Raw genomic sequence first — 26,821 nt, forward strand, 5'->3', positions numbered from 1 at the left:
GTTTAATTATTAATCACAAGTAAGGCTTACATTAACACTGCAATGAAGTTACTGTGAAATTCCCCTAGTTGCCACACTCTGGCACCTGTTTGGATCAATGCACCTAACCAGCATGTCTGGAGGAAACCCATGCAGACATGAGGAGAACATGAAAACTCCACACCACAGGAGTCAAACCCAGTTTCCTGGCACTGAGGCAGCAGTGCTAACCACTGCTGTCCCCACCTCATGAGAGTGAGATCTCAAGGCTTCATTGAATGCAACCAACTCTAGTAATGGATGGTAGAGCAGTCATCTGAGAGATCACGTGTAAGAAAGGATTAGAATTATTGTAAACCATTGAAATTAATTGCATCATTTTCCTACGTGTATCAATAAATTAGAAGCTACCTTAAGACTGACATTTTTAAAAAAGGTATTAATTACTGCATGTTGCTTAGACACAATTGCCAAGGCATTAGAAATACTTAAATCAATTTATATATCAATAGTTCTTTTCCACCTCCCAATTTACTTAATACACCCAGGAAGATTTTACTGCATTTAAAATAAATTACTTTGCCTCCAGAGCTAGAGCTATGATCCCAGCAGCAAGCGGTGCAGATGCTGATGTCCCAGTGTGTTTCTCTGTGCATCGTAAACGAAGGTCTGTTGTTACCTGGGAAGAGGGTGGAAGGAGAGAAAAAAAAAATTACCGAAAAGGGAGTTAACTAAGACACTAAGTTAACCTTTTCAAAAGATTTTTCACACTATGCAATTTGGCCTTAGGCCAAATTGAACCTCCCCCATATTTGACAGGTCAGAAATGTGGTTAAAAACCCTAATGCATCATTTTGAAATACCTTCCTTGGGTAGTCAAAAGCATTTAGATAAAACGAGTCTATGGATTTTGAGGTCTCTCACCAGAAGATTGTTTTTGTTACCTGGGGTCATCAATAAAGAGAATGAAAACTGGACCGCAGCAATGCTACAGATATATGCCTCTGTGCAAGTATGCAAAAGAATAGAGTCAGCCCTGCACTTGTACTGATTTATGGGAACAGTTCTCCTATAGTCCAGAAGGTAGGATGCCCTACCTTCTGACAAAGAAACATACTAACAAAAAATTCTGCCTAAATAGCCAAAAAACAAATCACCATGATAAATGGCTAAATATAAAAAAAAGGCAAATTTAAAACGTTCTCCTCTTTCCCCTAGCAACCATCTCCCATAACCCCACCACCCAAACAAGTGGTGGATGATAGTTGGACAGGGAATAATAGCATTTTAAAATCTGAAACCAACACCAAGCCACCTCAAACACACCCACTTCCAGTTTGAAAAAAGCTGGAGCAAGTTAGTCTTCTGACTCTCAAAAGGTAGTTAATTGGCACTGACGTTAAAAAAAAAGTCTTCACAACTGAAATATTAGTAGCCTCCCAGAATTAATTGCTAGAGCTTAGCTTTTCCATGGCTTGGGAAACTCAGCAATTAAAGGGAGGTCAGAGTGGATCCAGCAATTAAGTGCCTTTCACAGGAATCCAACTGATCCTGCCTGTCGCATAATGTCTTCAACCTTAGATGAACAATTTCTCCATTGCAAACCACACCAGTCCTTCCTCAGCCAGCCACTACTCCCCCACCCCTCTTGGTCCTTGGCCAAATGCCAGCCTGTCAATTGGCTGGCTACCAGCTTGGAAACAGTAATGTTTGAAAGTTACCCACATTTCCTTGCCACTCCAAATCCTAACCCCTGCCACCACACAAATATCAGAGCTAATGATTTTGTCTTTGTGAACAAACAAAAAGCTTTCTCACGATCTGTTTTTCTGCTCTGGTTCCGCTGCTATAAGTAGTTGTTAGCGTTGAAGAGCAGGCCTCACTGTACCAAGGAACATTCCCCAGTTGAGTTGTGCTGCCTACAGACAGTGTGTAGATACTGTTGGTATAACCATCACAGTTACAATTGTCATACTGGAAGCCTCCATTACCAGATGCCCAGACAAAGATGGAACCAAGACCACCTCGACCCTAAGGAGGAATATGGAAGTCATTACACAATTCTGAAAGGCTTCAAATTTTAGCTATGGCTAAAACAAATCATAGAATCCCTATAATGCAGAATTATCTAAAGGAATGCAGATTATTGATGTTGAAGTAGTTTAACAATGAACATTGTATTAAAGTTAACATAGTACTATGGCTATTCCAATAGTTACACAATTGTTAAAAAGTCGACTTTTCCCAAAAACACAATTATATGTAATTTTGAAACAGTTACTGAAACCTATAGTTCTCCTTCCCACCAACTCTCATGAAACTTCTGACATTAACATGACTTTCTTCAGCCAGCAAAAACAAACATTCTTCTAAGTGCCAAGATGCAAAGATGAATCCAAGTAAGAGGATGAACAGGTGGAATGAATAATACCTTTGAAGGGCTTGAGCAGGTAGGTGTTGTGGGACAGTTCTCTCTGGTTGCAGATTCTTGAACTGGGAGTCATAGGGAAATAATACTAGAGACAATCAAAAATTTACTAATCTGGCACAGACATGTTCAGCTGAAAAAGGTCTCCTGTGCTATAAACTCACACGGTTGATTTTGAATTCTTGGTAGCTCAATGTGTTTTAATATTCTTAAATGGAATTGAAGTACAGGTTAGTTGTAATCTAACTGAATGGTGAGAAATGCTCAGGAGGGAAGAAATAGGCGTGAGCCATTTAAGACTTGAGAATAGGACAGTTTTTTTCTGAGGGTTGTTAAATCTATGGATTCTCTTCCCCCAGACAGCACACCCTAGCTATGACAGTAACACTACATTCTGCACTCTCTCCTTTCTTCCTCTATGAACGATATGTTTTGTCAGTATAACACACAAGAAACAATACTTTTCACTTAATGTTAATTCATGTGACAATAATAAATCAAATCAGTGGTGGCTGGATCATTGAATATATTCAAGGTGGAGTTAGATATATTTTTGATCAACAAGAGGGTTGAAGGTTATGGGGACAGACATGAAAGTGAAGTTGAGGCCACAGTCAGATCAACTATAAATCTTATTGAATGGCAAAGCAAGCTCAAGGGGAAGAATGGCCTATTCCATCCCCTAATTCTTGTCGTCTCAGAATAAAAGGGCCAGCCATTTAGGACAAAGGAGGAGAAATTTCTTCACTCCAGTTCAGAAACCTTCAAAATTCTCTACCCCCAAAAGACCAGGATTCTCATTCAAGGAATATATTTAAAAGGGTGAGGGAATCAAGGAGTTATGCCATAGAGTCATAGATGGAGCTTTTGTATATAGGACATGAAAGTGGATTGGAGATAGACGTTGAGCCGTAGTCTCATTTCAATGAGAAAGCTCGAGATGCATGTGGTCTACTGCTGATAATAATCCTGTTCTCATCTCATATTTTTCAATGAGAGGCCTATCCTGTTCTTGCATCTTTGATAAACTGATGGCCAGAAGCAACTATTTCAGTTCCGTGGCATGATGAAATTTACTTTGTAGTGTGATCCACTCCCAATTGACCTCCAACTAGCAATTCTAAATTGCCAAAACAAAGGATTTCAGAAAGACATTAGTACATTGTAAATTGCCCCCTAATCCCAAATGTTAGAACAGGAACTTTCATTTAAACGTGGGGGAATATGTAAAAATTAGTACTATTCCATTAGAAAAGCTGATCTCAGAAAAATATGTTAATTATAAATAATTACTTGATAACATAAAACAGATCAAAAATCTAGCACTATGTTGTAAAATACTGATCTTACATTTGTAATACCCCGGAGGAAAGCCTGACTTGCCAACATTGCTGGCCCTTCCACAGTCTGCCCATTGTCCTCTGGACCCCAGCTGGCACTGTAGATATGGATGTGCTGAGGGTTGAGACTGAGTGAGCGGGCTTCCACTACATCAGTGATCTCACCATCAAGCATTCGTACCCCTGCAGATAGAAATAAACAAAAATTATGGATGACAAGCCACAAAACAAACAGAGCTGTAATCAAATATAAAAAAAAATTGATTAAGAATAGTTCTAAAATCACCCAGCCAATACTGTAACCAAAGCTAAAGAGAAAACCCTGGAAAATCTCAGCAGGTCTGGCAGCATCCGTACGAGAAAACAGCCATCGTTTTGAGTCCAGATTACCCTTTGTCAAAGCAGCTTTGACAAAGTCATTGAGACTCAAAACATCAGCTCTTCTCTCCCTACAGATGCTGCTAGACCTGCTGAGATTTTCCAGTGTTTTCTCTTTTGGTTTCAGATTCCAGCATCTGCAATAATTTGCTTTTATCCTGTAACCAAAGCTAACTCAGCTACACCTGAATCACTGTAACATGTACATCTATTGAAGTATCAAGGTGAATATTGGATACATTTTAGACATCATACAAATCTGCATATGATAGCCTGAACATGATAGAAAATGCTAAACAGCATGTTAGATTATATGTGAAGACCAATGCAAGTTCATCAGCCAAGAGCAGGCAGTGGTAGAAATGGTGTACTAAACCCAATCATCTGGACTGCAAAAGAATAAAATCTATACCACCAAGACATATCCATGTCAAGGAAATTCCATCCTCTCTTGGGACTGTCCAAGAAAGGAGCACAATAAGAAGTCTCACAACACCAGGTTAAAGTCCAACAGGTTTATTTGGTAGCAAAAGCCACCAGCTTTCAGAGCGCTTGCAGTTCCTTCGTCAGGTGAGTAGGAATTCTGTTCACAAATAGGGCATGTAATGACAAAGTCAATTTACAAAATAATGGTTGGAATGCGAGTCTTTACAGGTAATCAAGTCTCAAATTGGGGTCACATTGTCTGTACTTGTAAAGACTAGCATTCCAACCATTATTTTGTAAATTGAGTTTGCGTCTCTATATGCCCTGTTTGTGAACAGAACTCCCACTCACCCGAAGGAGCAGCAAACGCTCCATAAGCTCGTGGCTTTTGCTACCAAATAAACCTGTTGGACTTTAACCTGGTGTTGAGACTTCTGACTATGTTTATCCCAGTCCAATGCTGGCATCTCCACATCAAGAAAGGAGCAACCAGAGGGCAACATCAACAGTATGTTTCATAGTCAATGAGCCAAGAATAAAATTCAGTAACCTTTTGAGTGCAAAAGGTTTATAAATATAATAATTTGCTGCATCATAAACTCTCCTTCTTGCAAGTCTTTCCTTACTAGAATGCAGTGAACAACCCATTTCATACATGTAGTATTTGATTGCAAGTTCAAAAACGAAAGTGAATAGGTCCCATAATGAATTACTTACTAATGAACATACTGCTAATGTTTGTTTCATACCTCATTGACTCCTTGCAGTTTCTTTACATTACAAAGAAGAGAAAGCAACAGCTATTCAGACCTTTCAGCTGAAGGTGGGGAATTGAAGCAGCAGGAGGGTTAGACTGCAAAAAAGCACCGTCTATGTTTGTATCCATTTCATAACCTTTAACATACACAGGTGTAACAAGCTTCACTTTTCAGAGGGCACAAGATATAAAGTGGAATTTTAATTCAAAGTTGACAGCAGTAAAAAACCTCTGGCCTTGATTGTGTGATATGGAGATGCCAGTGTTGGACTGGGATAAGCACAGTAAGAAGTCTCACAACACCAGGTTAAAGTCCAACAGGTTTACTTTGTTAGCACAAGCTTTCAGAGTATTGCTCCTTCTTCAGGTGAATGAAGAGTTGTGTTCCCAAATAGGGCATATACAGACAAACTCAATCGTCATGATAATGGTTAGAATGCGAGTCTTTACAGGTAATCAAGTCTTAAAAGGTACAACTTGCCTGGGCTTGCAAAATCTCACTGGCCTGGCTGGAGACAATACACACCTCTCTAACTTGTGCTTAACCCTCTCTCCACTCACATTATCTGTACCTTTAAGACTCAATTACCTATAAAGACTTGCATTCCAACCATTATCTTGTAAATTGAGTTTGTAAACAACTCTTCACTGGCCTGAAGGAGTGATACTCCAAAAGTTTGTGCCTGTTGGACTTTAACCTGGTGCTGAGAGACTTCTTATTTGATTTTGCAATCAGCGACAAAGTGACAAGAGTTCACTACTGACCTTGAAGGAAGCTGTCTGCAGAGATCACTGGCATTAGCTATTGGGGCTCTCTAGTATGCATCAACAGTAATGTCAAGTAAGCCAAGGATCAATCACATTGCTGTCTGTGTGAATTCTTCAATCAGGATGTAACAAACATTCAATGGTTATAATTTTATACAATTATAACCAGTGAATGTTTGTTACCACCTAATTAATTTGGTTTATAAAATTATAACCAAAGACTGACATAACACAAGGGATTAAGGTCGAAGCTGAAATAAACTTTTATTTTTTAAATGTATAAATTGGGGGAAATTTGACATTCTACAAATGAAATTAATTTTTCAGAGCCCGAGAGTTAATTCATCCTTGTGACATAAATATACCATTGAAAAACAAATTATATCATATTCAAAAGGTGTAATCCAGATTCAAGTGTGATTATTATAAAAAAATTGAAATTCACGTCAGTTCAGTGATTTCTAATAGACTGCCACTGGTGAGTACTTCAACAGCACTTGAGGAGTGGGGAAATCACTGATACAACTTCTGAATTTTCAGATTTGACTGCACTGTTGCTGCCATGTTTCACAGTGTAATGGTGAACGTTGATAATTCACACTCGAATCACAAAATCTGGACAGTTTAAAAAAATGGTTTGTACTTAGTTACTTAAAAACGCAAACTCTTTTCAGATGCATTTATCTTTACTTAAAATCAGCAAAACACAAATTCAAAATTAAAAATAAAAGCAAAACATGGCAAATGCTGGAAGTCAGGAAAAAAAAAAATCATGTAGACTTGAAACATTAACTCTGTGTTTTTATCTCCACAGATGCTGCCAGATCTGCTCAGTTGATCCAGCATTTGTTATTTTGATCAAAAAAAGCAACATCAGTGTGCTGAGCACTTCAGGAAAACCAAAATGTTATATGCTATCCTTAATACATAACACAATGATACTTTACCACCAATTCTGGCATTGTATGCTACACCAATGCCGCAGAGGTTATTGGCCACAGCAGCCACTTCTCCTGCACACCGTGTTCCATGCCTGTTAAAGATAGAGTTTACTGAACAATCACAGATGCTCAGGGGATTAAAATACGGATTATGATCCTGAAGCCAGGGAATCAACTACTATTGACAACAACAGAGTGTTAATTTGACATTCTTTTGACTAGTATCTTAATAGAATTTGAAATAAATAGAAGCATATTAATTCCTAAAATAGCCTCATAGGAATGGCAGGTATACTTAGTGATAGGAGTAAGCAAACAGCCGACAGCAATATTTTGATTCAGGTATTTTTAAAAATCGTGTTCAGTAATCAAACCAGACATGATTTTAATTAAACACAGTTATAAACAGCAATTTCCAAGTGATAGCATAGAAGTTGGACTCATACAACTATGGCACAGTGACAGTGATTAGCATTGCTGCCTCACAGCTCTAGGGATTGATTCACAGTTTGGGCCATTGTTTGTGTGGAGTTTGCATATATTCCCTGTGTCTGCGTGGGTTTCCTCTGGGTGCTCCAGTTTCCACCTGCAGTCCAAAGATACGTGGGTTAGGCACATTGGCTATGTTAAATTGCCCTTTCGGTGTCCTGGGATGTGTAGGCTAGAGGGATTAGTGGGGTTACAGGATAGGGCCTAGGTGGAATCGTTGTTGCTGCAGACTTGATCGGCCTCCTTTTGCACTGTGGGGTTTCTATGAAATAATATTTATTGGTTTAACAATCTCAGGGAGCAAGTACATAATCATTACAGGTCTTTGCTGTCTTGTTACACTGTTCCGCTGGCAAAAATAGATCCCAACAGAGTCACACAAAATAAGCACTGAATCAAAAATACATTTCCGTAAATAGAGCTTTCACCTAGAAAAGCATCCAAAACGGAATAGAAAATTGGTCCTTTTGAATGTGAAGAACACAAAAGGTATTTGAATAATATATTTTTAGTGCAAGTTCTCAGATCCTCCTCATTTGTTATGTACACAAAGACAAGTTTCCCAGTGGAGAAGGCATTCAACTGGAAACTCCAGTAGGACCAGAAAACACCACTGCCAGCCACTGGACGGCCACCTCTGCCACTGCAAAACATGAGCAGGTTGCGTGGAAAATCTTGCCCTACATTTGGAACACAAACCATTATGTCATTGCCATCAGGTTATTTTCCACTCTTAACTCTGGGCATTTTAGAAATACAATTTTAAAAGATAGCTAAAAATAAATTTTAATCTACTCATGCCATCTGGTGGCTGTTGGTTGCAAAGCAGTTTATATTAATACATTTCCTAAAACCATGGAATAATTTGGTCAGTAGTGCTCTAATATATACAGTATGCACAAACTTAGCATTCGTCAAGGTAGTGCCCTGGGCCCAACCATCTTCAGCTGCTTCAATGACTTTGCCTTCAAATTAAGGTCAGGAGCAGGGATTACATTGTTCAGCACCATTCTCAATTCTTTAGATAATGAAGCAGTCCTTGTCCATAATGATAGTGTAGCTTGTAACAAGTAACATTCAGAACACAAAAAAATGCCAGGCAATGATTATCCCCAAAAGAGAGAACCTAACCATCGTGTTCTTGGCATTCAAATGGTATTACCATCACTGAATCCCCTACTATTAATACGGTGGGTACTATCAACCAAAAGCTGAACTGGGAGCTATATGAAACCATGACTACATGAGTAGGTCAGAAGCAAAGAATTCTGCTACAAGTAATTCAATCCCTGATTCCCCAAAGTCTGTCCACTATCTATAAGGCACAAGTCAGAAGTGTGATGGATGAGTGCAATTCCAACATCATTCAAAAAGCTCAACACCATCTGGGACAATGCAGCCCACTTGATTGGTATCCCATCCACAAACTTCACTCTCCAACACAATGAGGCAACAGTGTGTACCATCTAGAAGATGCAACATAGAAATTCAAACCTCCACAGACAGCATCTTGTAAATCTATGACTGCTATCATCAAGAAGAACAAAAGCAGCAGACATGGGAACACCATCACCTGGAAGGTCACCAACAATCCACACACCATCCAGACTTGGAAATATAATTGCTCTTCCTTCACTCACTGGGTCAAAATCCTAGAATTCCCTCCCTAGCAGCACTGTGTTACCTACACCCTGGCCTGCAGCATTTCACCTCAACCTTCTCAAGGGCAATAAGTGGTGGACTAGGCTATGATGCCCAAAATTAATTTTAAAAATCCCCAGAAATAAGATAACTTCTATTTCTTTCTATTTTATAGCCACTTTCTTTTTCTTTCTACTGCTCATCTCCAAATCTAGGTCAGTGGGGCATTGCACTGTTATATAATGTATTGAAATATAAATAGCACAGTCAATGTCAGAATGGTAAAATTTAAAGAAATTCACAACTCAATGTGGCTGGCTACCGTGATTACTAATTTAGCTTCATTGAGTTATTCTGCATGTGTTAACTGTCCAACTCTGAACAACCATTCTAGATAACAGGTCAGCTGTTCCTTATGTATTTAGTGTTCATTCAGTTGAAACATGAAGAACATCTTAAAAAAAATGTAAACAACTTACCGATTTTCATCATTAAAGTTATATCTAGGCTGGGGGTCAGGATCATTATCATTTATATCAAAGCTTGCTTTCGGGTCCTGCAAATAAAAACGCAAGGCTTTTTGCTTTTGGCTATAAGAAATTTCAGTTTCATATTTGAAAACTAAAAATACATTGGAAGCATTTATTTTACCTCCCTACAAAAGACATCAGCTACTTGCCAAATATTCCACAGGTACCAGGAAGCCTGCAGTATGTCACCCAAGCAGTTACATGCTTCAGACTATGGAGAAAATCTGACTTAAGGGCATCATAACTGAACACAATTACATTTGATAAAGATCAGTACATGAACTTTTGCCAAAAGTTACTGAATAGATCCAGGAGTATTTCTCCTGGCTGAATTATTTTTCCTCTTTATTAACCCAAGGGATTAGAGGACAACTTGAGCACTTTTACTAGATATCAAACTGGAATCCTGCTTGGTCTTCATAAAAACATATTACAAGCTACAAATCCATCACAGCTGTAGAATTCAAAGATACTATTCCAGCTGCATTTGATATTAAAGTAGTCTAAATATTCTGTTCTTTGATATCTTGGCCATACAGAAGAAAACACTTGATGCGCAGAACATTTGCAGTGAACGGTTAGAATCACAAATGAACTGCCGAAGTTTGGTAGTACCAGACTAAACCAGGACTTTCAAAAGGGAACTGAAAACTTATCTGAAGAGAGAAAATTTCCAAGACTATAGGGAATAGATTAGTTGAGTTGCTCTTGCAGAGGGCAGGCCAAATGGCCTCCTCTTGTGCAATGACCATTCCTTTCTCCACTGCTTTAAAACATTAGGTGTTAAAGGATACTGATCCGCTTTAGTTGGTTTTGTCTACACAATGGGATGCATTACATTTTGTTAGATAGTCTACACATCTCCTTTCAATTAAATAGCCATCACAATGGAAACACCCATTTGAATATATATGCTGAACATCTGTTCGGAAGAACTTTTCAAACTTCCTAACAGACTCATATTACTAGATTATTATGCTTCTCATTCTCCAATGCATCCTCCAACACTTTCAGGCAATGGTCAAATGCAGACATTAACAGTCTGTAAAAATTCCAGAGGTAGATGAAAAGGCAAATGGTTTCCATACATACTTTTTTTTAAAATTAGTGAAAAATGGAGTTAAAACCTTACTTAAGTGAAGCCCAATATTAGATTATACTTAAATGATGCATGAAAAAGTATATGCAATTTTATTTTCAGATAATAAGAATCAAGTTTCAGTAGGATGGTAGCGCTGTCAGTCATAAGTTGTACAGTCAAGTCTGTCTCTAGGGCTCAAGTACATAAGGCAAGCAGGCATTTCACTACACTAATGGAACCCTATTCTTTTAGGCAAGATAATAAACATTCTCCATCTACCTAGAGTGAACACGAACTGTGGCAATATTCCAAAAAAGAAAATCAGCAAGGAGTTCTCCTGAAGCCTTGGCCAATGTTTACCTGATTATTTTTGATTCACTTCTATCTGAGCCACTTTGTTGGGATATTTATTTACATATACTTAAACCTATTGCCTGTGAAGCACCTGTGACAGAGTTACAAAGAAAGGTGCTATATAAAATGGAAGTTCTTTCCTTTAGATTATATATTTTACTATTTGATTAACTACACCACAAATGGAAAGTAGTACTACTGACACTTTGAACTAATGTGTGCTTCTCCTGTTTTTATGCTATTTGACAGAGGTTACAATAAAGACTGAAATGGGTTTACAAGGTGCTTCTATTGGATCTTACATAGTTTTCAGCCAAGTCCGGGTGGTTCTTCTCTATTCCATCATCCAGGATGGTGACCACAATCCCCTTTCCTGTGTAACCCCGCTTCCAGGCAGATAGAACATTTAGGTCATTAGGAATCGCATTGTTCTAAACAAAATAGCACAAGCTTTTACTGCAATGTAGCCATTGAAACAGTAATAACTACAATATGAGAAAATCTTAATCTTATTCTGTGGTCCCTAGAACAAGTGGACAGTATATATCCCAAATGCATGAACATTTCAGCCCATGCTACATTTTACCACAGCACTGAAACAAAAGTATGTAATTAGTCACTTTAGGATTCTGTGCTACTGTATAAATTCATACATATGACTTAAATTGCCAAGTTATTATATTGAAGCACTGATCAGAGTTCACTCCCCAAATAGCAAGAACCCTCAAAAGTTTAATAAGCAATCAGAATTGTTGTTTTGACATACATTGGGTGGGGAAGAGAAAGCATGGTTCAAAGCTGACATTTACTTCAGCAACTTAGACCAGAGAACCATGAGCCTCCATTTTGAAGAGCAGCAGAGGAGTTATCCCCTGGTACCTTACCAATATCTATCCTTCAAAATCAATGTCGCAAGATCAGCACAGTGGTTGGGACTGCTGTTTCACAGTGCCAGATACCTGGATTCTACTGGGTGACTGTGTGTGGAGTTTGCACGTTCTCCCTATATGGGTTTTCTCCCACAGTCCAAAGATATACAGACAAAGTTGATTGGCCATGCTAAATTGGTGTCCCCCCCACTGAGTGTCCCAAAATGTGTAGGGTGGGGGTGGGGGTGGGATTAGCAGGGCAAGTACATGGGTTACAGGGATAGAGCTTGGCTGACGAAGAGTTAGTGCAAACTTGATGGGCCAAATGGCCTCCTTCTGTACTGTAGGGATTCTGTAATATCATCATGTTGCCGTTAATGGGAGCTTGATGTGCACAACATGACTGTGGCATTTCCTACATAATAGCAAAGTACTTAGTTAGCTGTCTGAGAGACAATTGATGGGTCATGAAAAATCACAACACAAATGCAAACTTTTCCTTCTTTCAAATTTTGTCCATGATAACCATTATTTTAGATGGCAAGTCATTTGTGTCCACCTCCTCAGAAAGGACCATGATACACAAAGTCTGCCTCCATACTAAAATGCTCTGTTTTCACACAGAAAATTGCCAAGTTTAGTTACAAGTTTTAGCCCCAAAAATCAGGAGTTTTGAATAATAAAAGCAGAGTTTTATCTACAGATTACCCAACATGCTGCAAGAATTCCATATTAGCTTACTGAACAATATGCTGACAGTGGTGCATTACAAGCTTCACTGCATAGATATTATTAGCATTTCTTTAAAATTAGGAAATTTATTTCCCATGTATACCTGTGATGGATAATTAACTTTCACTCCTCACGTGTTCTCTTTACAATCGTACTTTTACTACATTTTTAAAGTGAAAAGTACCAGTTGAGAAACTCTGAAAAATTGAACATTTCATTGCACATTCAGGCTTTACAAGCCTAAAAAGCATTACCAGATCTGAGTGAACATTCCTCCTTCCCTAAAGCACCCATGTGTACTATATTATTTTAGGTTTCAAGAAAGACAATAAGCAGCATTGAGTTTCAAATTCATTTGAATATAAATGCCAGCGTGATTAAAGAGGGAAATACATGCTTTAATTTTAGACTAATTATGGTCCTCTAGATTAAAAGGCACCACTAGCATCTTTAGCCCATATACTTGCCAGCAGCAGGATCCAATTTTATTTGAAGTATTTTAATATCATGTTACACTAAACTCGCGGCAAGAAAGCATACTTCCGTGGAGCCCCCCAGAAGAACCGGACAGTTTTAAATAACGGAGGGCAACCATATTCTTAGTGACTGAATGGAGATGCTAAACTTGCATGCATCTATTAAACTAATTCTTACACGAACCATGTATTTTTAAAATTTTATTGAATAGTAACACAGCGGACAAATATGATGCTTGCAATTGAGAGGTCTTGTGGTACTGGGGTCCCAGAAAACCAGCTGATGCTGCCAGCATCAGGCAAGTACTTGGTCAACTTTTACCAAGTTAGACAGCTGCCACTGTCTTCAGGTGTGGGTGGAGTAGTGTGCACTGGGATACATTTCATATAATGAATTATCCACTGGTACTTCACACCAACTAGTTCTCCCTCAAAACAAGTTGAGAAAAATGAAGCCCTATTGTGAACTATAGTTTAGGTTTGGAGCACTGTAGCAGAGTCCAGAACTACTTTGAACAGAAGAGTTTCCAATGGCAATGCAAGATAAATAAAATTCTGAGACCATATGGGAGCAAAAACTGCAAGAATTCACAGAAAACACAGACACTAAGAGACTGGTAACATGGTTGTAGCAGTTCCCAGTTTGTGCAGAGTTAGCAAGACATCTATATTTGACACAAGAATCCCATAACTGGAGAAAGTCAGGTTTCCAGTGTCCAACATTCTGAAGGATGAAAATTTACTTTAAAAAGTTGCATTAGCACAACGAACGCACAAAACAAATAGCAATGAATAACTGATCTGGCAATTAAATACATTTCTTTTAATGTTTCCAAAGCTACAATAAAAGTTATCATTTCATTTTATGTATTTGCAAATCTTTCACTCTTGACTGGATCAGAGATTCAAAACCTTTTTCTTCATTTGTGGGCTGTTGGGCATCACTGGCTAGGGCAGCATTTATTATCCATCCCTAGTTGCACTTCAGAAGATGGTAGTGAGCTGACTTCTTGAACCATTGAAGTCCCTGAGGTGCAAGTACAGGGACTTGCTGTTTGAGGGAATTCCAGAATTTAGACCCAGCGACAATGCAGGATCAGCAATATATTTCCAAGTCAGGACAGGAAATGACTTGGAAAGGAAGCTGCAGGTATCTGCTGCTCTTGTCTTTCTAAATGGTAGTGGTTGTGGGTTTGGCAAATGCTGTTTAAGGAGCCTTGGTGAGTTCCTGCAGTGCACCTTGTAGATGGTCCACATGGCTGCTACTCCAGTTGGTGGTGGAGGGACTGTTCGTGGAAGGGTAGCAACAAGCCAGCTCCTTTGTCTTGGATAGTGTCAAGCTTCTTGAATGTTGTTGGAGCTGCGCTCATCCAAGCAAGTGGAGTGTATTCCATAACACTCCTGACATGTGCCAATGGCCTAGTGGTATCATCACTAGATTATTAATCCAGAAACTCAGCTAATGTTCTGAAGACTCGGGTTTGAAACCTGCCACTGCAAATGGTGGAATTTGAATTCAATATACAAAACTTAAAAAAAAAATCAGGAATTAAGAATCTACTAATGACCGTGAAACCATTGTTGCATGTCTGAAAAACCCATCTGGTTCACTAATGTTCTTTAGGGAAGGAAATCTGCTGTCCATACCTGGTCTGGGCTACGTATGACTCTAGAGCCACAGCAACATGGTTGACGCTCAACTGTCTTCCAAGGGCAGCAAATGCTGGCCACCCAGAGATGCCCATGTCCCATAAATGAATAAAAAAGAATAACCCCAGGACATTGATAGTGGCAGATTCAGCAATGGTAATGCCATTGAATGTCAAGTAAGTTGTATTTGCTCCCCCACAGTTGTCTCCCCAACAGTACTTGTACTTACCAAGTACCACTGCTTATAATATAAAGGATCTGAAGGAACAGCAAATGCCCGCTTCTGCCGTCTTTTTACCACCTGCTGTTCCAGCCATTTCACCTAAAATAGTAAGATAGTGATACAAAAGTTCTCATGTTAGAGGACAAAGGCTAAAATATTTAAAACAATTGAAAAAGCAGAACTAAAGGAAATAGTGCTTAATAAATCCCTCAATATTTGCTATTAAAAATGTTGGCGAAATCAGGCATGACTTCCATTTTGCCAAATATCACCATAACCTAGACAAATACAAATAATGTTATTTTTCATCATACTTTTAACCCCATCCTGCTGTTACTATCCAAAGTCATTGAATGTAGAAATCCATGCCCGTCTTTCCAAGAACTCTGTTTGAATTGTTCAAAAAAGGTTTCGACCCTGCCACAGGACTGAATTGGTTCATATAAATGTCACAAACGACATGCAATGTGACAGACAGTTTACCATAGTCACTCTGTCTGCAGGCTTTAAACAGTTGGCAGTCAGCCTCCCCCAACACCTCTCCTCTTACCAGCTGTGTGGGACTGCATTGGTCTGCTTCCATTCTTATTACATCATTACCATTGGCATCCCCCAAAGATCTATCCTTGACCCTCATCCATTTCTGCTAACTAAATGTTCAAAAGACTGTAGCCAACGGTCTTTAGTTCCCACCACCAACTCCTCATTGGGTAGGATTTTATCTCAAATACCATCCCCCCGCCCTATCCCACCCCCAACCATGGCCTCCCAGACCATTGGTGGACTGTTAGTTGGACCACCTTATCTCCCACAGCATACCTTGTCACAACAGGGCCAGAAAAATCCTAGCCTTTAGCTATCATCTATCCACCCCCTGGCAGTAAGACGAGCAAAGAAAATACAAACATTTATATAAGGTTTTCATGACATCCCAAAGCATTGGCCATGCTAAACTGCTCCTCAATGTTTAGAGAGTAGCAAGGTAAACATGTGAAGTTAAAGGTGGGATTGTTGATGGTGCAGGCTCAATGGGCCAAATGACCTTCTTTTGCACTGTACGGTCTCAATCTGAATAACTATTTTGTAAGTGTGCATTTTTGAAATGTAGTCATGGAATCACAAGAGTAGTCACAGCATAGAAGGAAGCCAGTTTGTGCGTAGAAACAAAGATAGGAGGAGGCTATGTGGCCCCTTGAGCCTGCTCCACCATTCATTACTATCATGGCTGATCATCCAACTCAATAGCCTAATCCTTCCCCCGCACCCACCACTCCCCCCCACCCCCCCGACCTACCGCCCATAACCTTTGATCCTATTCACCCTAGGATTGTGCCAAATCTGTGCAAGAGCACACTGACTACTCCTTACCCTTTCCCCACAGCCCTGCAAAATCCCTCTCTTCAGGTGCTTACCCACTTCCCTTTCAAAAGCCATATTTAAAAACAAAACAGGCAGCACCTTCCAGTCACCGTGTAATAAAGTTTCTCCTTACGCTCTTGGTTCTTTTGTTTCAAAATGAGGAGAATTTCTCTCTATCTTGTTGTAGGTAATATCTTCTGTACCTTGAAACTTAATTACTTTAATGCACTCCTGGCCAGCCTCCCACATTCCACCCTTCAAGCTTTTCCAAAAAACCATTGCATGTATCCTAATTGCACAAAGTCCAATTCAGCCACATCCCTGCTGACTCACCAGCACATGCCTGATGCACACTGTCCCAAATTTAAAATTTGTACCCTCAATTTAAAATCTTATAACTCACCTTCAGTCATGTTCTATGCAACCTTCTCCAGCCTAAAGCATTGAAGAATTGGGTTTCTCCAACTCTGGCCTCAATCATTCATAGTCATGTCTTCAGCCACCCAAATAAAGTTCTGCAGTTCACTCCCTAAAACTCAGCCTCTAATGATGTGCCTCCTCAACCAAATTTTCATTCAAAACATTTTTGGCTTGATATTTACACTGCGATTTTAAGGAATGACATGTTAGTCCATTCTCCTCCAAACTTCACACCAGAATTCAGGAGGAAGAGGAACCAATATTATAAAATATAAATACCTAGCCACAACATTGAAGATTCAAGCATAACATTAGGTACATTACAGCTCAACTATCCAGCTCAGCTTATTTACCTTGGGTTCCTTTTCCAGCCGTCGATGTCGCATTTGGTGTGGCTTGATGGATCGTTTTGCCATTCCTTTATGTTTAAAGTAGTAATAATGCCCATCTTCAAAAACCTTATTACAAAATAAAAGACAACTCTGAAATGGCTATTTCCAGCATTTACTGTTTGATTGAAACGCTTGATATCACTGCTGAAGGAAGAGGAAAACAAGATGTCTAATCATCAAGAAATCTCACTAGTCATTGTACATTCGCCCAAACAGAAAACAGCACCATGCAATGTTGACATTCATGAAACTACCTATGTAAACAACCAAGTTTCAGTGGTGGGGAATTAAAACGTTTAGATCTACCCATAAGCATCCACATAAACTGACACATATTCCACAATTGTACATCCACATAACTAGCCCGAAACTGTAAAGCTGTAGATATCATTTATTCTTACCCATTCTATCGTAATAATTGATTGTATAAATTGGGCATAAAATCATCTAGTAACTGTTGCAATACAATTAGTGTTAAAACCAGAAATCCCAGGACAGAGACTGTGCTGGATTTCAGATCAGGAGGTTTGGGTTAAGTGGCAAAGAACATAACTGGTCAGGCACCACACTGCATTAATGTGGGTGGCACGGTAGCACAGTGGTTAGCACCGCTGCCTCAGAGCGCCATCGACCCAGGTTTGATTCCTGGTTTGGGTCACTGTGCGCATTGCATGTTCTCCTTGTATCTGCATGGGTTTCCTCCCACATTCTGAAAGGCATGCTGGTTAGGTGCATTGACCTGAACAGATGCCGGGCTGTGGCAACTAGGGAAATTTCACAGTAACTTCATTGCGGCGTTAATGTAAGCGTTACTTGTGACTAATAAACTTTAATGCAATGTCTAACCAAATTGTCCAGATAAGATTTCTTTTAATTTTACTCAAATGCACAGGTGCACACCATATTCTAAAGAAAATCTGGTTTTTGACAACCCTGGATTTTGGACAGAGGGATGCACTGTACATCATGCAAGCCATATTACACTGTGCATTTCACTAGTACATATCCCATGGAACATGTAGACCAATGAGAACAGTCACTACAGTATTCTGTTTTCATGTAAAATCATGTAATTACAAATTACAATGCTCGACTTCAAAAAGGTTAATTGTGAAGGTTGTGGGAGTGGAATATTTAATACTCTTGCACTGACCCTGTTAAGTAGGCATCACAAACCTAAACTGTTCTAGGTTTTCTGTTCCAAATGCTTAAGAACTTTGACACATTTATCGTGCTGCTTAAATAGTTTCAATTCACTCCACTAACTAGACTTGTGCAGCTATTTCTTTACATAACACAAAGACAACACTCATTATTCTGCACACAGCAAAGTCCCACAGAAAATAATTGTACTAGTGTTAATACTCTGAATCCCTAAAGTGCAGAAGGTGGTAAGTTGGCCCATTGAACCTGCACCATCAACAACCCCACCTTTAATTTCACGTATTTACCTTGCTAGTCCCCCATTAGCATGGCCAATCAACCTAACCCACACATCTTTGGAGTTACTGAATAGCAATGGCCAAAGTGGTAGTTTGGGCCAAACTTAGTACTCTCATCTTTGATGAAGAGGCACATGGAATCTTTGATCAACATCTCAAAAGAACAGTAATATCATCAATTCCTGAACACTGCACTAAAATATCCACCTAGATTGTAATAAAAAGACATTTTTATTCTCAATCAATCTCAGAGGCAGGAGTGCTACTTTAAGGCAAGCGCAGTGTTCATATCATAAATATGTAATGGCGAACACGCCTTCAAACAGCGATACTAATGCTGTGTCCAACTTGTGTACTTTGTTGAAAACAAAGCAATGAAAACTTCACTGAAATATTACATTACTCTCCCTACTATATTCCAAAATTTGAAAATATATTTCATGCTATCACTAATTTATTCTGGGTATTAGTACCAAGACACTGTAGTCAGAAAAATTACAATTATGGCAGCATTTGTTAAATTTGGGGAAAAACAATTCAATCAAGCTCCTATCCATTTCCAATTGCTTCCAGACCTGGAACCAACAACACTCAGTTTTGTTAAGGAGCTCCTTAGAACCCAAGGTGATTAGAAGATTTCTACACTAGAATTAAATTATTTTTCTGGATTTCTTGACTTTGGTGTTCCTGTCACACAAACAATTCAGCAGCTGTTTTTTTTTTCCTCTGTGTAGTGGAGATTTGTCTTTCAGATACTTAGGAGGGTAAGTATGCCAATATCTAAAGAAAATCACTTTCCTTCAAAAAAAAAGTTTGAAAACATTAGCTGGTGTTACACATTGTAAATTCAAACCAAAGAAGAAAGGGGAACAAAAAAATTACAACAGAGAACATCCACATTTTGAGTGACACCATAATAGGAATACTAGACAAGCACCATGTCACTCACACTACTAAAATCATAAATGACTAAAGCATCCTGGCCAATATTCTTCTTCCAATTAATATCCCAAATAACAGTTTATTAGGTTGCTGTTTACAGGAGCCTGTCATGTGTAAATAAGTTGGCTAATTCCTGCACGATAAAATTATTACACTCCAAAGTAGTACTTTGCTGGCTGCAAAAGCATTTTGGGATTTCCTGTGGCACTGAAAGGCACCATACAAATGCAAGCCCCTTATAAAAAAAATTATTTCAAGGGACCTGAGCATCACTGGCTAGGTCAACATTCACTGCCCATCCTAACTACCTTTGAGGAGGTGGTGGTGAGCTGCCTTTTTGAACCTCTGCAATTTATAAGGTGTAGGTACATCCAAAGTGCTGCAAGGGGGGGAGTTCCAGGATTTTGAGCCATTAACAGTGAAGGAACAGCAATGTATTTACAGACAAGAAAGGTGGGTGGCTTGGAGGGGGAAATTCCATCTAGGAGGGCAAGGGCAGCATGATAGCAATTGTGGGTTGGGAACATGCTGTCTCAGAAGGCTTGGCATGTTCCTGCAGTGCATCTTGTAGATGGTACACATAACTACCACTGATGCACAGTGGTGGAGGGAATGAATGTTTGTGGATAAAATAGAAATCAAGCAAGCTGCTTTGTCCTGGGTGATGTTGAGCTTCTGGAGTGTTGTTGGAGCTCCAGGCAAATGGAGAACATTCCATCACACTCCGGACTGGTAGATGGTGGGCAAGCTTTGTAGAGTCAGAAGATGAAGTTGCTCTCAGCAGGAATCCTAGCCTCTGATCTGCTTGGTAGCCACCAGAATTTGGGTGACAGGTCCAGTTTAGTGTCTGGTCAATGGTAATTCCTTCACTGCCACTGACCATTCCAGCAAGTGAGCCATACCCGTCCTAAGTTGATGAAGCCGTGTTTGAGAGCTATCCTCCTGGCATCTCCTGCTCCAGCAGGGATGTGGACAGCCCAGGTGTTGGTGTAGAGGCGCCTGTCACTGTCAAGCTCACCAACAAAGCTTGTGATGAGAGCAGCCACCAGGAGCCGGCAGATACGGACCATAACGGCGCGATGAATCTTACTGCAATCTCAGCTTGAGCCTCAAACTAGGTCATTTTATACCCAGTCTGGTCCGGAGGTGCGAATAAAGCTTCCTGCAACTCATTGACAAAATGACATCCCTATCCAATGCTGGGGAGGGGGGGAGGGGGCAATAATCAGTTCATGTGTTCCCCCCCTCACCTCCACACAATTAAATCAGGGACCCCGCCCAAGGTGTGCGGGCACCGGGCTAATTGTTATTGTTCAAGTTGGACGGCGGCGCTCACGGAAATGGCCGAATGTGGCCGAAGTCCCCTCCGCTCCCGGCCGCCCCCCCCCCAGGGAGCGGATCGTGCGGAGCGCGTGCAGCTTGGGGGGCGGTGCCACGGAGGAAGGGGCGGGGACACACGGCTGTCCCGCCAATGACAGCCGCGCTCGTGCTCGACGGTTGGAGGCGGGTGATGTCACTCTCAGGCGCGCTCGAGCTCAACGGCCGCCGGAGGGTGACGTCATGGGCAGGTGCGCTCCAGCTGGCGGGTGGTCACCTGGGGAGGGGAGGCAGAATACCTGGGGAGGGGGAGGGGCACACCTGGGGAGGGGCACACCTGGGGGAGAGGGAGGGCGGACACCTGGGGATGGGGCAGGGGAGGGGGGGTACCTGGGGACGGGGAGGGGCACACCTGGGGGAGGGGCGGGGGAGGGGGAATACCTGGGGAGGGGCACACCTGGGGTTGGGAAGGGGCCACGTGGGGATGGGGACACAGGGGGATGGAGAGGGGGAGGGAGGGGGGGGACACAGGGGGATGGAGAGGGGGAGGGAGGGGGGGACACAGGGGGATGGAGAGGGGGAGGGAGGGGGGGACACAGGGGGATGGAGAGGGGGAGGGAGGGGGGACACAGGGGGATGGAGAGGGGGAGGGGGGGGGACACAGGGGGATGGAGAGGGGGAGGGAGGGGGACACAGGGGGATGGGGAGGGGGACACAGGTGGATGGAGAGGGGGAGGGAGGGGGGACACAGGGGGATGGAGAGGGGGAGGGAGGGGGACACGGGGATGGAGAGGGGGAGGGAGGGGGACACGGGGATGGAGAGGGGGAGGGAGGGGGGGACACAGGGGGATGGAGAGGGGGAGGGAGGGGGACACAGGGGGATGGGGAGGGGGACACAGGTGGATGGAGAGGGGGAGGGAGGGGGGACACAGGGGGATGGGGAGGGAGGGGGACACAGGGGGATGGAGAGGGGGAGGGAGGGGGACACAGGGGGATGGAGAGGGGGAGGGAGGGGGACACAGGGGGATGGAGAGGGGGAGGGAGGGGGACACAGGGGGATGGAGCGGGGGAGGGGGACACCTGGGGCTGCACCGTGGTCAGCAGTGCTGCCTCACAGTGCCAGGGACACCCTGGTTTGATTCCCAGCTTGGGTCACTTGTCTGTGCAGAATCTGCGTGTTGTCTGCGTGGGTTTCCTCCAGGTGCTGTTTCCTCTATAAGAAGTCTCACAACACCACGTTAAAGTCCAACAGGTTTATATGGTAGCAAAGGGCACTGGCTTGCATTAGCAAGCGCCAAAAGCTAGTGGCCTTTGCTACCAAATAAACCTGTTGGATTTTAACCTGGTGTTGTGAGACTTCTTCCTGTGTTTACCCCAGTCCAACACCAGCATCTTCTCATCATGCCTGTTTCCTCTCACAGATCTGAAAGACTGTTAGCTGCATTGGCCATGCTAAATTCTCCCCGAACAGGTGGCAGAGTGTGGTAACTAGGGGATTTTCACATTAACTTCATTGCACTGTTAATGTAAGCCTACTTGTGACAATAATAAAGAAACACTAAACAAAAACATTGTCTTGACGTGTTGGGAGTGATTTGACTCAGCAGGTGATGGCAGAATGAAGATCTGGCACTGATATGTTGGGCGCCAATCTCTCTCCTCTTAGAATCATTGAATCCGTACAGTGCAGAAGGAATCCATCAAGTCTGCACAGACAACAATCCCATCCAGGTTCTATCCTCATCTTCCCATGTATTTTCCCTGCTAATCCCCTTGACATCAATTTAGCATAGCCATTCCACTGAACTGCACATTTTGGAGTGTGGGAAGAAACCAGAGCATCTGGAGGAAACTCAGACAGACATGGGGAGGACGAGAAAACTCCACACTCACCTGAGGCCAGAATTGAACCCAGGTCCTTGACACTGTGAGGCAGCTGTGCTAACCACTGTACCACCGTTCAGTCCATATGAGTTATAAAGTTCACATAACCATCTTAAACCACATCCAACACCTTCAACGTTCAATTTGCTCCACTATCGACCTACAGTGGCAGCAGTGTGGACCATCTACAAGATATGCCGCAGCAAGTCACCAAGGCTCCTTCCACAAAACCTTGCAAAAGGACTAGGGCAGCACATGGCACCACCCCCATTCCCCTCTAAGCCACGCACCATCCTAACTTGGAACTATATTGCTGTTCCTTGACTGTGACTGCCTCAAAATCCTGGAACTCCCTCCCTAATAGCATTGTGGGCACACCTACATGACATGGACTGCAGCAGTTCAAGCAGGCAACTCACCACTGCCTTCTCAAGGTCAATTAGGTATGAAATACAAAACCAGTCTTGGCAGCGATGCTCATATTCTGTGAAAGAATGGAAAAGGTGTATCCTCCCCACATAACTCTCAGTTATTGTGGGCTCAAGTTATGATCTAATGGTTTCTTGGTTTCTACTATGAATGCTTGCTTTACCTTATCTGATGGTAGGTTTTTAAGTTTCACCCCAAATTTTTGCCTAAGTTGTCACAATTCTGTTATCAAAGGGACCGTGGAATCAAAGAAAGCACCTTAGAGATTATAACCATGGACAAAATGTGAATGGGCAGAATAATGATGTGGAGATGCCGGTGTTGGACTGGGGTAAACACAGTAAGAAGTTTCACAACACCAGGTTAAAGTCCAACCAATTTATTTGATAGTAATCTCACAAGCTTTCAGGGTTTGCCCTTTCGTCAGGTGAATGGAGAGTTCTGGCCTCAGACAGAGCATATAACAGCACAGACAGTTTACAGATTACTGATTAGAATGCGAGTCTTTACAACTAACCTGCTATTCAAGTCTTAAAGATGCAGACAATGTGAGTGGAAAGAGCATTAGGCATAGGTTAAAAAGATGTGTGTTGTCTCCAGACAGTACAGTAAGTGAGGTTTTGCAAACCCAGGCAAGTCACGGGGGTTACAGATAGTGTGACATGAACCCACGATGCCGGTTGAGACCGTCCTCACGTGTACACAACAGACGAATGAACATCGCTCGACAATCACCAGGCAAGACTGTTCCCTTCCTGTTGCTGAACACTTCAGCAGTCACGGGCATTCGGCCTCTGACCTTCGGGTAAGCGTTCTCCAAGGCAGCCTTCACGACACACGACAGCGCGCAGTCGCTGAGCAGAGACTGATGGCCAAGATCCGCACACATGAGGACAGCCTCATCCGGGATCTTGGGTCCATGTTGCACTATCTGTAACCCCCATGACTTGTCTGGGTTTGCAAAACCTCACTTACTGTACTGTCTGGAGACAACACACATCTCTTTAACCTATGCCTAATGCTCTTTCCACTCACATTGCATCTTTAAGACTTGAATAGCAGGTTAGTTGTAAAGACTCGCACTCTAATCAGTAATCTGTAAACTGTGAGTGCTGTTATATGCTCTGTCTGAGGCCAGAACTCTCCATTCACCTGACAAAGGGGCAAACCCTGAAAGTTTGTGAGTTTACTATCAAATAAATTGGTTGGACTTTAACCTGGTGTTGTGAGACCTCTTACTGGGCAGAATAATAACAGATGAATTTTAAGCCAAAAAATTGTAAGGTGAAACTTGAAAGCAATGTAAGATTCTAAGAATGTCAAACAAATGCGGAGCAATGATTAACAGTGCAAAGAGGATAGAAAAACAGAAAATGCTGGAAATATTCAGCAACTGAGACAGCATCTGAAGACAGAGAAAACAGAGTTAATGTTTCAGGTTGGTAACCTTTCCTCGAATGCAAAAGGATGCTGAACAACTGTTAAACATGTAAGAAATAGTAATGATTAAACTTTATAGCCCACTGGTTAGACCACACCTTGAATATTATGACTAGTCTGGTCACTAAGAAATAAAAAATGTAAAAGATATAGGGAAGAATAGATAAACATAAGTATGGAATTTGCAGGAGGGAAAAATAATTCATGATTCAATTTAAAGACAAGTGAGGAGGGCGCTAAGCAGAGTGCAAACGTCCATCAGCTACATTGACTCAACAGGATTACAATTACACTTATACAATTCTTCCTTGAATCTTTTCCTTGCCTTGTTGATGCCCTGTAATTAAAATGCTGGAATATAAATATTCTGATAAGAGTTTCTATTTCACTGAGGAGGCTTTAGGCCAAACCACAAACTGCTCTGAAAACTCTGTTTACCTTTTGAAGCAGTGCCAAATTCTACCATAGTGGCTGAGGTGATCCACAATATCCTAAAACAATCTATAATATTCTAAGTCAAATCCATAACATTCCAAAAGAAGAAGCCCACTTATCTTATCTTCCAATGTTAACAGATGGATTGTTAAAAACATTAGAGGATCTGAATCTTGATCCACATCTTTACCTGTGTACCAAGTTTCATTGAAATCTATCAGTTAATTTTTCGGATATATTGTTTACAGAAAGACAGACTTAACAGGGTCAGAAACATTATTTCCGTTCAACTTCATTGGCGGAGATAACTAAAAATTCACAAAATCAAATGTTTCTGTTTATCTGCCACATATAAGGCAGCCTCGTGATTTTTTTTGTGAAAGTACATTGGAGTTAGGAGTTGCAACAATTGAAGTCTTACAGATTTTGTGTTGCATGAATTTGTTGCATAATGCTCCTCATTATCCTTTACTTACATTGGCAGCCAAATCCTTTCTGTGCCCTGGCTGTGCCTCTCACTTTGAAAGCGTTCATTTTCTTTGGCACAGAAGTCACTGTGAAAGAGGGTCAAAAGGAGAAAGTGTATGGAATAACAACATTGATATTAGATTTGTTTTCGACCTGTTTCACTTTCGTTTTTGCAGATGTCTTAGTTGTAAATGTTTTGCTCATATTAAGGTAAATGATTCATTTTGAGGGTAACAAGTTAGCTTTCTGGATTGTGCAATCAATTTTGCTAAACATTTAATCTGTCAATAATAAAAACAATTAAAATATTGGCAATGCGTATAGATTGTGTTTACATCATTACTCCATCATTTTTTTGATACTGTTAGCATATTTGTAGCAAATGCTATGTTCTACCTATTTGCATTTTTGTCAGCATCTAGGAAATATTTAATGATATTTATGGTCACAAAGGATACAATGGAAGAGGTAATGGTAATTTGTATCACTTCTTCAAAGATCTTGTACATTTTGCTTTTTGTGAATTATCCAAACTGTTTTGTCTCTCAAAAATATTCCACAGTGCTCTGAAAATTATATAATTCAAAATAATACAATATTTAAAAAACTGCAAATGTTTGAAACAAAGCGAAAAATCCTAGAAACACACAGCAAAGAAATGATAGGTTAATAATTTGGCCAGGTTCTTACAAAGCAGAGGCTATAGCAATAGAATCAGGATTTCATTTCTAGCTGCATTTCTAGCCCTTTTTGATCTAAATAGATCTTGCATTCCATTGACAGCACAAAAATAAGCCATTTGGCCCAACTGGCCAATGCCAGTGCATTTGCTCCACAAAACTACCTCCCCCATTTCTTCATCTAATCCCATCAACACATCCCTTTATTAATCTTTCTGTCATGTGTTTAACTAGATTCTCCTGATACCGGAGTTGAGGGGGTTGAGCTATGAGGAGAGGCTGAATAAACTGGGCTTGTACTCATTAGAGTTTAGAAGAATGAGGGGAGATCTCATTGAGACATATAAGATGATGAATGGGATGGATAGGATAGAGGTGGAGAGACTCTTCCCGCTCAAAAAAGACAGTAGGACTAGGGGGCACAGCCTCAAGATAAAAGGGGGGCGGTTTAGAACGGAGTTGAGGAGGAACTTCTTCACTCAAAGGGTGGTGAATCTCTGGAATTCTCTGCCCGTTGAAGTGGTGGAGGCTGCCTCGCTAAATATTTTTAA

The 26,821-nt window shown here is 41.1% G+C and overlaps 1 protein-coding gene across 3 annotated transcripts in view; it reads right to left on the bottom strand.

Annotated features, from left to right (window-relative positions):
• LOC145358886 (proprotein convertase subtilisin/kexin type 4-like) overlaps window positions 1-26,821 on the bottom strand; it is a 92,997-nt gene that overhangs the window by 20,935 nt on the left and 45,241 nt on the right. The window contains exons 2-10 of one of the 3 annotated variants that reach the window (XM_080213260.1): window positions 25,599-25,676; window positions 17,195-17,299; window positions 15,069-15,161; window positions 11,415-11,543; window positions 9,627-9,703; window positions 7,024-7,109; window positions 3,758-3,930; window positions 1,798-2,010; window positions 558-658 (exon numbers count right to left, since the gene is read on the bottom strand). In XM_080213260.1, the coding sequence (XP_080069386.1) occupies window positions 558-658; window positions 1,798-2,010; window positions 3,758-3,930; window positions 7,024-7,109; window positions 9,627-9,703; window positions 11,415-11,543; window positions 15,069-15,161; window positions 17,195-17,257 (935 nt within the window). In that variant the 5' untranslated portion in view covers window positions 17,258-17,299; window positions 25,599-25,676. Of the gene's footprint in view, window positions 1-557; window positions 659-1,797; window positions 2,011-3,757; window positions 3,931-7,023; window positions 7,110-9,626; window positions 9,704-11,414; window positions 11,544-15,068; window positions 15,162-17,194; window positions 17,300-19,925; window positions 20,777-25,598; window positions 25,677-26,821 lie in introns of those variants that run through there. The other 2 variants (XM_080213259.1, XM_080213258.1) reach the window with 2 other exon arrangements.

Source organism: Carcharhinus amblyrhynchos, chromosome 26 (assembly GCF_965287045.1).
Source record: "Carcharhinus amblyrhynchos chromosome 26, sCarAmb.v2.hapA, whole genome shotgun sequence".
Lineage (NCBI taxonomy): Eukaryota > Metazoa > Chordata > Chondrichthyes > Carcharhiniformes > Carcharhinidae > Carcharhinus > Carcharhinus amblyrhynchos.